Below are 15,768 nucleotides of genomic sequence, written 5' to 3'. Positions count from 1 at the left end.
GGGTTATCAGTATTGAATATAGAACTAGGGGGCGGGTCCATAGCAGGACTTAGAGTACGGCTCATTGGGTTATCAGTATTGAATATAGAACTAGGGGGCGGGTCCATAGCAGGGCTTAGAGTACTGCTCATTGGCTATCAGTATTGAATATAGAACTAGGGGGCGGGTCCATAGCAGGGCTTAGAGTACTGCTCATTGGCTATCAGTATTGAATATAGAACTAGGGGGGCGGGTCCATAGCAGGACTTAGAGTACGGCTCATTGGGTTATCAGTATTGAATATAGAACTAGGGGGCGGGTCCATAGCAGGACTTAGAGTACGACTCATTGGCTATCAGTATTGAATATAGAACTAGGGGGGCAGGGCCATAGCAGCTCATTGTCTATCAGTATTGAATATAGAGCTAGGGGGGCGGGTCCATAGCAGCTCATTGGCTATCAGTATTGAATATAGAACTAGGGGGGCGGTCCATAGCAGCTCATTGGCTATCAGTATTGAATATAGAACTAGGGGGGCGGTCCATAGCAGCTCATTGGCTATCAGTATTAAATATAGAACTAGGGGGGCGGGTCCATAGCAGCTCATTGGCTATCAGTATTGAATATAGAACTAGGGGGGCGGTCCATAGCAGCTCATTGGCTATCAGTATTAAATATAGAACTAGGGGGGCGGGTCCATAGCAGCTCATTGGCTATCAGTATTGATTCTGAGAGATTTGCCTCTTCAGCAGAAGACAGAAAGCCTAAACCACCAGCAGCACAAAGCAGCACAAACTGTAGAGGAAGCAGTCCACCAATCAGAGCAGCCGTAGTTTCTACCACACAGTCAGTTAAGGTTACAGTAGTCTGCATCGCCCACATCACAGAAAGAGTTGTCATACCTTGACTAGCGTTGGCGCCTCCTGTCACACAACAGAAATGTCTTTCATCGTTAAAGAAATGCTTTGTTATCAACATTGATAAAAGTACAGTCTCTTATGAGTTCTCTTCTCAATGTAAAAACAAAGAGGGTTACACAGTTTAGACATTTCTGTTCAATTTCCATCAACTCAATATCTGCTGCTATCCTCTGAGGGTCTAAACAGGTCACATTGTATTGAATGTGTTTAGCAGAGTACAGTAGAGGTAGGGGTTGTAAAAATTCCTGTAACTTCCCAAAATTCCCAGGTTTTCCAGAAATCCCAGTTGGATGATTCCTAGATGTCCTGCTTATTCCATCCTGATTCCAGGAAACTTCCATCCAGGATTTCTGGAACATTTGGGAAGGTTTTGCAACCCTAGAGGTAACACTCACAGCTCCAGTGTATTGTAGTGTATCATATTGTATTGTACACTAGAGGTAACACTCACAGCTCCAGTGTATTGTAGTGTATCATATTGTATCAGTGTATTGTAGTGTGTCATATTGTACACTAGAGGTAACACTCATAGCTCCAGTGTATTGTAGTGTATCATATTGTATCAGTGTATTGTAGTGTATCATATTGTATTGTACACTAGAGGTAACACTCACAGCCCCAGTGTATTGTAGTGTATCATATTGTATCAGTGTATTGTAGTGTATCATATTGTATCAGTGTATTGTAGTGTATCATATTGTATTGTACACTAGAGGTAACACTCACAGCTCCAGTGTCCTTCTTGCTGCCCTTGTGAGAGGAAGCCACCACCGCCAGATACTGGATCACCTTCTTTGTGTTCTCTGTCTTCCCTGCTCCAGACTCACCTCTGGTGGGGTAGAGAGGAGAGAGACAGGGGGTTAGAGAGAGAGGGACAGGGCTCCAGACTCACCTCTGGTGGGGTAGAGAGGAGACAGGGGGTTAAGAGAGAGAGGGATAGGGTGTTAGGGAGGAGAGGGACAGGGGTCCAGACTCACCTCTGGTGGGGTAGAGAGGAGAGAGACAGGGAGTTAGAGAGAGAGGGATAGGGTGTTAGGGAGGAGAGGGACAGGGGTCCAGACTCACCTCTGGTGGGGTAGAGAGGAGAGAGACGGGGTGTTAGGGAGGAGAGGGACAGGGTTCCAGACTCACCTCTGTCTAATTCAGAAGTGTCAGATAGAAACTTATGCCTGAACCCAGATTGACATTTCAGAACCATAGGGTTCTATCTGCAGATGTACCCCCCCCAAAAAAACTATTTACAAATGTCTCAAGATTTTGATACTCTGCACTTTATGTACCTTTAAGGTGACGACCTTAATTCGTTATGAAAGAAGAATTCACTACGCTCTTAGAAAACAGGTGCTATCTAGAACCTAAAAGGGTTCTTCTTCTGTCCCCAATAGGCGTACTATTTTAAGAGCCCTTTGAAGAACCCTTTTTGGTTCCAGGTAGAACCCTTTTTGGTTCCAGGTAGAACCCTTTTTGGTTCCAGGCAGAACCCTTTTGGGTTCCATGTGAAACCCTTTCCACAGAGGGTTCTAAATGAAACTCAAAAGGGTTCTACCTGGAACCAAAAAGGGTTCTACCTGGAACCAAAAAGGGTTCTCATATGGGGACAGCAGAATAACCCTTTTGGAACCCTTTATTCTAACAGTGAACAAAATAATTCTGAGATGTGAAAACGTTGATGCTCCAAATGTCAGAACATTGCTTAGCTCATGTAGAACCTGATAGACCCAAAGTCACGGGATGAGGTGACATTTGGGACACATCCCTGGTACATGGGGCAACAAGGTTATGTGTTGGAAAAAACATGTTTGTGTTTGAGGTTTGGACTCACGTGCACAGAATTGACTGGTCCTCACGCTCTGTGGAGAAAGACAGAGAGAAAGGGAGGGAGGGAGAAAGGGAGAGAGGGTAGGGGAGAGGGAGGGAGAGATAGGGACAGAGGGAGATGGAGAGAGGGTGAGGGAGAGAGAGACAGAGACAGAGAGACAGAGGGATGGGGAGAGGGAGGGGGAGAGAGAGAGGGAAGGGGAGAGAAGGGGGAGGGAGAGAGGGAAGGAGGGAGATGGAGAGAGGGTGAGGAGGGAGAGAGAGGGAAGGGGAGATAAGGGGGAAGGAGAGATAGGGAAGGAGGGAGATGGAGAGAGGGTGAGGGAGAAGAGGGAGAGGGAGAGGGAGAGAGGGTGAGGGAGAGGAGGGAGAGAGAGAGGGAGGGAGGGAGAGGGAGAGAGAGAGGGAGGGAGGGGGAGAGAGAGAGAAGCAGAGAAGGGGAACAGAGGGAGAGAGATAGGTTCAGGCAGGACAGTTGAAGCCAAGCTGAACACACCAAACATGAACTCAAGGTGCTCTGTTCACTCACACATAGAGGAAAGGCTAGAGGCCAGGAACAGCTTCCCTAAATCTATTTCTGCACCAGATTAACTTCGCTGTCACTCAATATTGGCTAAAAATAGCAGGGGGATGGAGAGGGCTACTGGAGGAAGGTAACCTTGGTAACCTGCTCCATGTATGGTATTTTGAAACACACACACACATACATACACCTACACACACCTTATCACACACAACTTAACACACACAGACAGACTTCATGTCTGGATATTTTCTCTCTCTCTCTCTCTCTCTCTCTCTCTCTCTCTCTCTAAAAATAGCAGGGGGATGGAGAGGGCTACTGGAGGAAGGTAACTTTGGTAACCTGCTCCATGTCTGGGTATTTTGGAGATCACCCCCCCCTTTCTGATGGCAGGAAACTGGACCAGTAGGATTTGGGTTCTGTCTGGAATTGTATCCTATTCCCTAAACAATGCGCTACTTTTGGGTTCTATGTAGTACACTCTGTGGAAAGGGTTCTACATGGAACCCAAAATAGTTCTGTCTGTTTAATCGCTATCCTGTTTCCTAGTCACTTTACCACTACCTATATGTACAGATCTCTAAGTCGGAAGTTTACATACACCTTAGCTAAATACATTTAAATTCAGTTTTTCACAATTCCTGACATTTAGTCCTAGTAATCATTCCCTGTCTTAGGTCAGTTAGGATCACCACTTTATTTTAAGAATGTGAAATGTCAGAATAATTGTAGAGAGAATGATTTATTTCAGCACTTTCATCACATTCCCAGTGGGTCAGAAGTTTACATACACTCAATTAGTATTTGGTAGCATTGCCTTTAAATTGTTTAACTTGGGTCAAACATTTTGGGTAGACTTCCACAAGCCTCCCACAATAAGTTGGGTGAATTTTGGCCCATTCCTCCTGACAGAGCTGGTGTAACTGAGTCAGGTTTGTAGGCCTCCTTGCTCGCACACAGTTTTTCAGTTCTGCCCACAAATTTTCTATAGGATTGAGGTCAGGGCTTTGTGATGACAACTCCAATACCTTGACTTTGTTGTCATTAAGCCGTTTTGCCACAACTTTGGAAGCATGCTTGGGGTCATTGTCCATTTGGAAGACCCATTTGCGACCAAGCTTTAACTTCCTGACTGTTGTCCTGAGATGCTGCTTCAATATAGCCACTTCATTCCCTTCCTCATGATGCCATCTATTTTGTGAAGTGCACCAGTCCCTCCTGCAGCAAAGCACCCCCACAACATGATGCTGCCACCCCCGTGCTTCATGGTTGGGATGGTGTTCTTCGGCTCGCAAGCCTCCCCCTTTTTCCTCCATTTCCGGTCATTATGGCCAAACAGTTCTATTTTTGTTCATCAGACCAGAGGACATTTCTCCAAAAAGTACGATCTTTGTGCCCATGTGCAATTGCAAACCATAGTCTGGCTTTTTTATGGCGTTTTTGGAGCAGTGGCTTCTTCCTTGCTGAGCGGCCTTTCAGGTTATGTCGATATAGGACTCGTTTTACTGTGGATATAGATACTTTTGTACCTGTTTCCTCCAGAATCTTCACAAGGTCCTTTACTGTTGTTCTGGAATTGATTAGCACTTTTCGCACCAAAGTACGCTCATCTCTAGGGGACAGAATGCGTCTCCTTCCTGAGCGGTATGACGGCGGCGTGTTTATACTTGCGTACTATTGTTTACACCGATGAACGTGGTACCTTCAGGCGTTTGGAAATGTTTCCCAAGGATGAACCAGACTTGTGGAGGTCAACATTTTTTTCTGGGGTCTTGGCTGATTTCTTTAGATTTTCCCATGATGTCAAGCAAAGAGGCACTGAGTTCGAAGGTAGGCCTTGAAATACATCCAGAGGTACATCTCCAATTGACTCAAATTATGTCAATTAGCCTATCAGAAGCTTCTAAAGCCATGACATCATTTTCTGGAATTTTCCAAGCTGTTTAAAGGCACAGTCAACTTAGTGTAAGTAAACTTCTGACCCACTGGAATTCTGATATAGTGAATTATAAGTGAAATAATCTGTCTGTAAACAATTGTTGGAAAAATGACTTGTGTCATGCACAAAGTAGATGTCCTAACCAACTTGCCAAAACTATAGTTTGTTAACACGAAATTTGTGGAGTGGTTGAAAAATAATTTTTAGGTACTGGTACCCTGTGTACATAACCAAGTTATCATTGACTCAGTACCGGTACCCTGTGTATATAACCAAGTTATCATTGACTCAGTACTGGTACCCTGTGTATATAACCAAGTTATCATTGACTAGGTACTGGTACTCTGTGTATATAACCAAGTTATCATTGACTAGGTACTGGTACCCTGTGTATATAACCAAGTTATCATTGACTCAGTACTGGTACCCCGTGTATATAACCAAGTTATCATTGTCTTGGTACTGGTACCCCGTGTATATAACCAAGTTACCATTGACTAGGTACTGGTACCCCGTGTATATAACCAAGTTACCATTGACTAGGTACTGGTACCCCGTGTATATAACCAAGTTATCATTGACTCAGTACTGGTACCCCGTGTATATAAGTTATCATTGACTCAGTACTGGTACCCCGTGTATATAAGTTATCATTGACTGGGTACTGGTACCCCGTGTATATAAGTTATCATTGACTCAGTACTGGTACCCCGTGTATATAAGTTATCATTGACTCAGTACTGCTACCCCATGTATATAAGTTATCATTGACTCAGTACTGGTACCCCGTGTATATAAGTTATCATTGACTGGGTACTGGTACCCCGTGTATATATAGTTATCATTGACTGGGTACTGGTACCCCGTGTATATATAGTTATCATTGACTGGGTACTGGTAATCCGTGTATATATAGTTATCATTGCCTCAGTACTGGTACCCCGTGTATATATAGTTATCATTGACTGGGTACTGGTACCCCGTGTATATATAGTTATCATTGACTGGGTACTGGTACCCCGTATACATAGCCAAGTTATCATTGACTAGGTACTGGTACCCCGTGTATATAAGTTATCATTGACTAGGTACTGGTACCCCGTGTATATATAGTTATCATTGACTAGGTACTGGTACCCCGTATACATAACCAAGTTATCATTGACTAGGTACTGGTACCCCGTGTATATAAGGTATCATTGACTAGGTACTGGTACCCCATGTATATAAGGTATCATTGACTAGGTACTGGTACCCCGTGTATATAAGGTATCATTTACTCAGTACTGGTACCCCGTGTATATAAGTTATCATTGACTCAGTACTGGTACCCCGTGTATATAAGTTATCATTGACTCAGTACTGGTACCCCGTGTATATAAGTTATCATTGACTGGGTACTGGTACCCCGTGTATATATAGTTATCATTGACTGGGTACTGGTACCCCGTGTATATATAGTTATCATTGACTGGGTACTGGTAATCCGTGTATATATAGTTATCATTGCCTCAGTACTGGTACCCCGTGTATATATAGTTATCATTGACTGGGTACTGGTACCCCGTGTATATATAGTTATCATTGACTGGGTACTGGTACCCCGTATACATAACCAAGTTATCATTGACTAGGTACTGGTACCCCGTGTATATAAGTTATCATTGACTAGGTACTGGTACCCCGTGTATATATAGTTATCATTGACTAGGTACTGGTACCCCGTATACATAACCAAGTCATCATTGACTAGGTACTGGTACCCCGTGTATATAAGGTATCATTGACTAGGTACTGGTACCCCATGTATATAAGGTATCATTGACTAGGTACTGGTACCCCGTGTATATAAGGTATCATTGACTAGGTACTGGTACCCCGTGTATATAAGGTATCATTGACTAGGTACTGGTACCCCGTGTATATAAGGTATCATTGACTCAGTACTGGTACCCCGTGTATATATAGTTATCATTGACTAGGTACTGGTACCCCGTGTATATAAGTTATCATTGGTACCCCGTGTATATAAGTTATCATTGACTAGGTACTGGTACCCCGTGTATATATAGTTATCATTGACTAGGTACTGGTACCCCGTATACATAACCAAGTTATCATTGACTAGGTACTGGTACCCCGTGTATATAAGGTATCATTGACTAGGTACTGGTACCCCGTGTATATATAGTTATCATTGACTAGGTACTGGTACCCCGTGTATATAAGTTATCATTGACTAGGTACTGGTACCCCGTGTATATATAGTTATCATTGACTAGGTACTGGTACCCCGTGTATATAAGTTATCATTGACTAGGTACTGGTACCCCATGTATATATAGTTATCATTGACTAGGTACTGGTACCCCGTGTATATATAGTTATCATTGACTAGGTACTGGTACCCCGTGTATATAAGGTATCATTGACTAGGTACTGGTACCCCGTGTACATAAGGTATCATTGACTAGGTACTGGTACCCCGTGTATATATAGTTATCATTGACTAGGTACTGGTACCCCGTGTATATAAGTTATCATTGACTAGGTACTGGTACCCCGTGTATATATAGTTATCATTGACTAGGTACTGGTACCCCGTGTATATACGTTATCATTGACTAGGTACTGGTACCCCGTGTATATATAGTTATCATTGACTAGGTACTGGTACCCCGTGTATATATAGTTATCATTGACTAGGTACTGGTACCCTGTGTATATATAGTTATCATTGACTAGGTACTGGTACCCCGTGTATATATAGTTATCATTGACTAGGTACTGGTACCCCGTGTATATAAGTTATCATTGACTAGGTACTGGTACCCTGTGTATATATAGTTATCATTGACTAGGTACTGGTACCCCGTGTATATATAGTTATCATTGACTAGGTACTGGTACCCTGTGTATATATAGTTATCATTGACTAGGTACTGGTACCCTGTGTATATATAGTTATCATTGACTAGGTACTGGTACCCCGTGTATATAAGTTATCATTGACTAGGTACTGGTACCCCGTGTATATAAGGTATCATTGACTAGGTACTGGTACCCCGTGTATATAAGTTATCATTGACTAGGTACTGGTACCCCGTGTATATAAGGTATCATTGACTAGGTACTAGTACCCCGTGTATATATAGTTATCATTGACTAGGTACTGGTACCCCGTGTATATAAGTTATCATTGACTAGGTACTGGTACCCCGTGTATATAAGTTATCATTGACTAGGTACTGGTACCCCGTGTATATAAGGTATCATTGACTAGGTACTAGTACCCCGTGTATATATAGTTATCATTGACTAGGTACTGGTACCCTGTGTATATATAGTTATCATTGACTAGGTACTGGTACCCCGTGTATATAAGTTATCATTGACTAGGTACTGGTACCCCGTGTATATAAGGTATCATTGACTAGGTACTGGTACCCCGTGTATATAAGGTATCATTGACTAGGTACTGGTACCCCATGTATATAAGGTATCATTGACTAGGTACTGGTACCCCGTGTATATAAGTTATCATTGACTAGGTACTGGTACCCCATGTATATAAGGTATCATTGACTAGGTACTGGTACCCCGTGTATATAAGGTATCATTGACTAGGTACTGGTACCCCGTGTATATAAGTTATCATTGACTAGGTACTGGTACCCCGTGTATATATAGTTATCATTGACTAGGTACTGGTACCCCGTGTATATAAGTTATCATTAATCATTGTGTATTTATTATTATTATTAGTATAATTTGCATCTCATCTTCTCTCTTCATTGTTGGGGACGTAAGTCAGCTTTTCACTGTTAGTCTACACCGGTTGTTCACAAAGCATGTGACAAATACAATTATATTTCATTTGATCTGCTCTTGTGAAAAGCTGACTTACGCACTATATAGGGAATAGGGCTCTGGTAGGGCTAAAGTAGGGAACTATATAGGGAGTAGGGCCAAGGTGAAAAGTAGTGATCTATATAGGGAATACCAGGAAGGCAAGGAAGGCATTTGGAAGGCAAGTTTAAGGTTAAATCCACTGCTAGACCAGACAGATATCTCTAGACATTCAATGCTGTATCGCCTGTCCTCAATTAAACTGTATTGTCCCATTTCTATAACATTCATTAAATGACACACACACACACCTATACAATCTCTCTCTCTCTCTCTCTCTCTCTCTCCCTCTCTCTCTCTCTCTCTCTCTCGCTCTCTCTCTCTCGCTCTCTCTCGCTCTCACCTTGCATCATGTTCCTGTAAGCGTTATCAGTGATGGAGTAGATATGAGGAGGAACCTCGTGGCGTTTCTTCCCCTTATATATCTGAATGATCTTCTCTGAGTAGATAGGAAGCATCTTATAGGGGTTCACCACCACACAGAACAGACCTGAATACGTCTGGAGAAGAGAGGAGGGGAAGGAGAGGAGGGGAAGGAGAGGAGGAGGGAGGATGGAGGAGGGAGGAAGAGGAGGGGAGTGGAGGGGAAGGAAGAGGATGGAGGAGAGGAGGAGGGAGGATGGAGGAGGGGAGAAGGAAGAAAGGAGGAGGAGGTGATAGGAGAAAGAGGGGAGGAGAGGGGCAAGAGGAGGAAGAGAGCAGGGGAGAAAAAGGAGGAAGATGATGAAGAGGAGGAGGAGGAGGAAAGGTTAGGATCAACATAGAGCTAAAACCAAATCATCATTTTTGTGTGTGTGTGTGTGTCTATACGGATATTGTCTATACACTTGTATGCGTTTCCTGCAGTCAAATGACCAAATCACCCTCCAGTGGCCTCATGGGTGGAATGTTATTCATATTATTAATCATTTTATAAACACTATTCATAAAAACCCGCTGAGAATTCTGTGTTTCTTCGTCAAACGTTTTTGTTAGATTCCAGTCTTCTGTGATGTATATAAAGTGTAATACTGGGATACAAACTCAACATGTAATACATTTCAACTCTGTATCTGACATGGTTCAGGGGTCTTCTTCTGTTAAAGCCCATCACCATGTGTGTCTTCTTCTGTTAAACCCCATAACCATGTGGGTCTTCTTCTGTTCAAGCCCATAACCATGTGGGTCTTCTTCTGTTCAAGCCCATCACCATGTGTGTCTTCTTCTGTTAAACCCCATAACCATGTGGGTCTTCTTCTGTTCAAGCCCATAACCATGTGGGTCTTCTTCTGTTCAAGCCCATAACCATGTGGGTCTTCTTCTGTTCAAGCCCATAACCATGTGGGTCTTCTTCTGTTAAAGCCCATCACCATGTGGGTCTTCTTCTGTTCAAGCCCATAACCATGTGGGTCTTCTTCTGTTCAAGCCCATAACCATGTGGGTCTTCTTCTGTTCAAGCCCATAACCATGTGGGTCTTCTTCTGTTTAAACCCATAACCATGTGGGTCTTCTTCTGTTTAAACCCATAACCATGTGGGTCTTCTTCTGTTTAAACCCATAACCATGTGGGTCTTCTTCTGTTTAAACCCATAACCATGTGGGTCTTCTTCTGTTTAAACCCATAACCATGTGGGTCTTCTTCTGTTCAAGCCCATAACCATGTGGGTCTTCTTCTGTTAAAGCCCATAACCATGTGGGTCTTCTTCTGTTCAAGCCCATAACCATGTGTGTGAGGTGTATACTTTTGTTTCAAAGTAGATTTGTTTCAGATTACCCAGAAACACTCTGTGTGGCGCTGATTTAGCCCACTGCAGTAAAAGGTGAACAAATAAGTGCTATCTAGAACCTAAAATGGATCTTCGGCTGTCCCCATAGGAGAACCCTTTGAATAACACTTTTTGGGTTCCAGGTAGAACCCTTTTGGTTCCAGGGAGAACCCTTTTGGTTCCAGGGAGAACCCTTTTGGTTCCAGGGAGAACCCTTTTGGGTTCCATATAGGACCCTTTCCACAGAGGTTTCTACATGGGACCCAAAAGGCTTCTCCTATGGGGACTGAAGAACGCTTTTGGAACCCATTTGTTGTAAGAGTGTACTCACGTAGATGAGGCTGGAGAAGTACCTCTCTTTGAGGTTGTGGAGGACAGAGGCCTCGTTGAGACAGGTCAGAGCTGCCATGTCCTCCACCTTACTGAACTTAGGAGGGTTCATCTTCTGGATATCATCCTTGTTGACTGTCGCTTTCCTACCGTTAGCCAACTCTACCAGCACCTGGAGAGGAGGAGGAAGAACAGGAAGAGGAGAAGGAGGAAGAGGAGGAAAAAGATGAAGAGGAGGAGAAGGAGGAAGAGGAGGATGAAGATCAGGAGCAGGAGGAAAAGGAAGAAGAGGAGGGAAATGAGGAGGAAGATGAGTAGGTGGAGGAAGAGGAGGAGGAAGAAGAGGAGAAAGGATGAGAAGGAGGAAGAGGAGGAAAAAGATGAAGAGGGGAGGAAGGAGGAAGAGGAGGAGGAGGAGGAAAAATATGAAGAGGAGAAAAAGGAGGGGAAGGAGGAAGAGGATGAAAAAGATGAAGAGGAGGGAGAGGAAAAGGAGGAAGAGGAGGAAAATGAGGATGAGGAGGAAGATGAGGAGGTGGAGGACGAGGAGGAAGATGAGGAGGTGGAGGATGAGGAGGAGGAAGAAGAAGATAAGGAAGAAGAGGAGGAGGAAGATTTACTAGGGCCCTGGTGAAAAGTAGTGTACTATATAGGGAATAGGGTGCCATTTGGGGTGTAACATCCTTACATCGTCTCCCTTCTCCTCCTTGATGCTGGCGGCCTCAAACCCCTCCTTCTCTGACGGGATCCACACCATCTTCTTGGCCGACCAATCAGCCTGCCCCACACCACTGTTCCTGAAGTCGTCATCCTGCCGCAGGAACTTGCTGTCGTCAGAGGCGGAGTCGGCAGCCATCTTGGGAAGGTCGTCGTCGGTGACAGGAAGGTCGTCTGTGATTGGAGGGTCGGTCTCAAAGCTGAGGGAGAGGGAGAGAAAGAGAGAGGAAAAGGGAGAGAGGGAGAAGGAGAGATATAGGAAGAGGGGGAGATATGAAGAGAGGAGGAGAGATATAGGAAGAGGGGGAGATATGAAGAGAGGAGGAGAGATATAGGAAGAGAGGAGGAGAAAGAGAGATATAGGAAAAGAGGGAGAGATGAAGAGAGGAGTAGAGATATAGGAAGAGAGGAGGAGAAAGAGAGATATAGGAAGAGAGGGAGAGATGAAGAGAGGAGGAGAAGGAGAAATATAGGAAGAGAGGAGGAGAAGGAGAGATATAGGAAGAGGGGGAGAGATGAAGAGATATAGGAAGAGAGGAGGAGAAAGAGAGATATAGGAAGAGAGGGAGAGATGAGGAGAAGGAGAGATATAGGAAGAGAGGAGGAGAAGGAGAGATATAGGAAGAGGGGGAGAGATGAAGAGATATAGGAAGAGAGGAGGAGAAAGAGAGATATAGGAAGAGAGGGAGAGATGAAGAGAGGAGGAGAAGGAGAGATATAGGAAGAGAGGAGGAGAAGGAGAGATATAGGAAGAGGGGGAGAGATGAAGAGAGGAGGGGAAGGAGAGATATAGGAAGAGGGGGAGAGATGAAGAGAGGAGGAGAAGGAGAGATATAGGAAGAGAGGAGGAGAAGGAGAGATATAGGAAGAGGGGGAGAGATGAAGAGAGGAGGAGAAGGAGAGATATAGGAAGAGAGGAGGAGAAGGAGAGATATAGGAAGAGGGGGAGAGATGAAGAGAGGAGGAGAAGGAGAGATATAGGAAGAGAGGAGGAGAAGGAGAGATATAGGAAGAGGGTGAGAGATGAAGAGAGGAGGAGAAGGAGAGATATAGGAAGAGAGGAGGAGAAGGAGAGATATAGGAAGAGGGGGAGAGATGAAGAGAGGAGGAGAAGGAGAGATATAGGAAGAGAGGAGGAGAAGGAGAGATATAGGAAGAGGGGGAGAGATGAAGAGAGGTGAGAATGAGAGATATAGGAAGAGAGGAGGAGAAGGAGAGATAGGAAGAGAGGGAGAGATGAAGAGATATAGGAAGAGAGGAGGAGAAAGAGAGATATAGGAAGAGGGGGAGAGATGAAGAGAGGAGGAGAAGAGATATAGGAAGAGAGGGAGAGATGAAGAGGAGGAGAAGGAGAGATATAGGAAGAGAGGAGAAGGAGAGATATAGGAAGAGGGGGAGAGATGAAGAGAGGAGGAGAAGGAGAGAGGAGGAGAAGGAGAGATGTAGGAAGAGAAGGAGAGATATAGGAGGAGAAGGAGAGATATAGGAAGAGGGGGAGAGAGTATGATGTTATAACTATCCCTCTGATGATGATGAGGAATTCACAAAACATCAACTCAAACAACAACAATCACAACAATTAATAGGAAATGCTACTTTAGACCTCAGAAACATTCCAACGGTCTGTCCGTCTGTATGTCTGTCTGTGTCCAGTCTCTCTCTTCCCCTCTCTCTTCCCCCTCTCTCTCTCTTTCTCTCTCTCTGTATCACTCTGTGGTTTAACAGCACATTTTAAATTCATCCTCCAATGCCTCGTTATATCGGTCTACAGCTTCAGTTTCAATCTCAATTAATTTTTGATTTATTCAGGTTCTCATTCCCAATCTCCTACAACCACATAAATAAATAAAGATAAACAGTACAGCCTCACTTATCAATCTGCCTCTCAGGTAACCCCCTCTTCATATAGTGAACTGCATAGTCCACGTCATCATTACTCACTGACAGCTCTTCTTCTCTCCCTGCTACGGGTCACAGGACCCACAAGGCTTTGCAGCAGCCCAGCTCCGCCTGCCCATGACCACGACGCCATAGAATATGTAAAATATCAGCAGGATAACTGCAGCTATAAAACCTTGAAACAGCGGTTGATAAGCCATGCTGAGAGGACGATAACGATGACCATGTTTGGTTGAGGCCCTATACAGAGAGATGCTAGGGGGTTTGCGTCCCAAATGGCATCCTAGTCCCTACGTAGTGCACTACTTTTGACCAGGGCCCATAAGATTAAGGGCACAGCCAGGGACTTAACCACTTCTATTCCTTATAAGGGAACTGTGTGTCCAGTCAGTGTCTCCTCTCCTGTGGCCAGCTCCAGCCTAGCGTTACTGTTGACACCAACATGATGACCTTTCATTCAGTCAGTCACTAGGCCACTTAGTCTCTGGTCTCAGCATTAACATCTATTTATTTGTTTATTTAACAGTTATTTAACTAGGCAAGTCAGTTAAGAACAAATTCTTATTTACAATGACGGCCTACCAGAAGGCAAAAGGCCTCCTGCGGGGACGAGGGCTGGGATTAAAAATTATATATATATACACACACACACACACACACACACACACACACACACACACACACACACACACACACACATATATATACAAAAATATAGGACCAAACACACATCACGACGAGAGACAACACAACAGTACATAAAGAGAGACCTAAGACAACAACATAGCTAGGCGGCAACACATGACAACACAGCTTGGTAGCAGCATAACATGGCAGCAGCACAACATGGCAGCAGCACAACATGGTAGCAACACAACATGGTAGCAACACAACATGGTAGCAACACAACATGGTAGCAACACAACATGGCAGCAACACAACATGGTAGCAACACAACATAGTAGTAACACAACATGGTAGCAACACAACATGGTAGCAACACAACATGGCAGCAACACAACATGGTAGCAACACAACATGGCAGCAGCACAACATGGCAGCAGCACAACATGGCAGCAGCACAACATGGTAGCAACACAACATGGTAGCAACACAACATGGCAGCAGCACAACATGGCAGCAGTACAACATGGCAGCAACACAACATGGTAGCTGGGCCAGTGGGGTTACCAGGTACTGGGCTGTGTGGCGGCTGGGCCAGTGGGGTTACCAGGTGCTGGGCTGTGTGGCGGCTGGGCCAGTGGGGTTACCAGGTACTGGGCTGTGTGGCGGCTGGGCCAGTGGGGTTACCAGGTACTGGGCTGTGTGGCGGCTGGGCCAGTGGGGTTACCAGGTACTGGGCTGTGTGGCGGCTGGGCCAGCGGGGATACCAGGTACTGGGCTGTGTGGCGGCTGGGCCAGCGGGGATACCAGGTACTGGGCTGTGTGGCGGCTGGGCCAGCGGGGTTACCAGGTGCTGGGCTGTGTGGCGGCTGGGCCAGTGGGGTTACCAGGTACTGGGCTGTGTGGCGGCTGGGCCAGCGGGGATACCAGGTACTGGGCTGTGTGGCGGCTGGGCCAGTGGGGTTACCAGGTACTGGGCTGTGTGGCGGCTGGGCCAGCGGGGATACCAGGTACTGGGCTGTGTGGCGGCTGGGCCAGCGGGGATACCAGGTACTGGGCTGTGTGGCGGCTGGGCCAGCGGGGATACCAGGTACTGGGCTGTGTGGCGGCTGGGCCAGCGGGGATACCAGGTACTGGGCTGTGTGGCGGCTGGGCCAGCGGGGTTACCAGGTACTGGGCTGTGTGGCGGCTGGGCCAGCGGGGATACCAGGTACTGGGCTGTGTGGCGGCTGGGCCAGTGGGGTTACCAGGTACTGGGCTGTGTGGCGGCTGGGCCAGCGGGGATACCAGGTACTGGGCTGTGTGGCGGCTGGGCCAGCGGGGATACCAGGTACTGGGCTGTGTGGCGGCTGGGCCAGCGGGGTT

At 45.5% G+C, this 15,768-nt stretch overlaps 1 protein-coding gene across 6 annotated transcripts in view; it reads right to left on the bottom strand.

Annotated features, from left to right (window-relative positions):
• LOC109885559 (myosin-11-like) overlaps nucleotides 1-15,768 on the bottom strand; it is a 110,643-nt gene that overhangs the window by 93,162 nt on the left and 1,713 nt on the right. For 5 of the 6 annotated variants that reach the window (XR_004206812.1, XR_004206813.1, XM_031813920.1 and 2 more), the window contains exons 2-7: nucleotides 11,852-12,080; nucleotides 11,165-11,335; nucleotides 9,432-9,588; nucleotides 2,722-2,749; nucleotides 1,626-1,728; nucleotides 882-902 (exon numbers count right to left, since the gene is read on the bottom strand). Coding sequence is in view for 4 of the 6 variants with exons in the window: in XM_031813920.1 (XP_031669780.1) it covers nucleotides 882-902; nucleotides 1,626-1,728; nucleotides 2,722-2,749; nucleotides 9,432-9,588; nucleotides 11,165-11,335; nucleotides 11,852-12,019 (648 nt within the window). In the remaining 2 variants the exon portion in view is untranslated. The remainder of the gene's footprint in view (nucleotides 1-881; nucleotides 903-1,625; nucleotides 1,729-2,721; nucleotides 2,750-9,431; nucleotides 9,589-11,164; nucleotides 11,336-11,851; nucleotides 12,081-15,768) is intronic. The other variant, XM_031813919.1, reaches the window with a different exon arrangement.

Source organism: Oncorhynchus kisutch, unplaced genomic scaffold (genome assembly GCF_002021735.2).
Source record: "Oncorhynchus kisutch isolate 150728-3 unplaced genomic scaffold, Okis_V2 Okis06b-Okis10b_hom, whole genome shotgun sequence".
NCBI lineage: Eukaryota > Metazoa > Chordata > Actinopteri > Salmoniformes > Salmonidae > Oncorhynchus > Oncorhynchus kisutch.
This window is presented reverse-complemented; position numbering and strand designations above follow the sequence as displayed.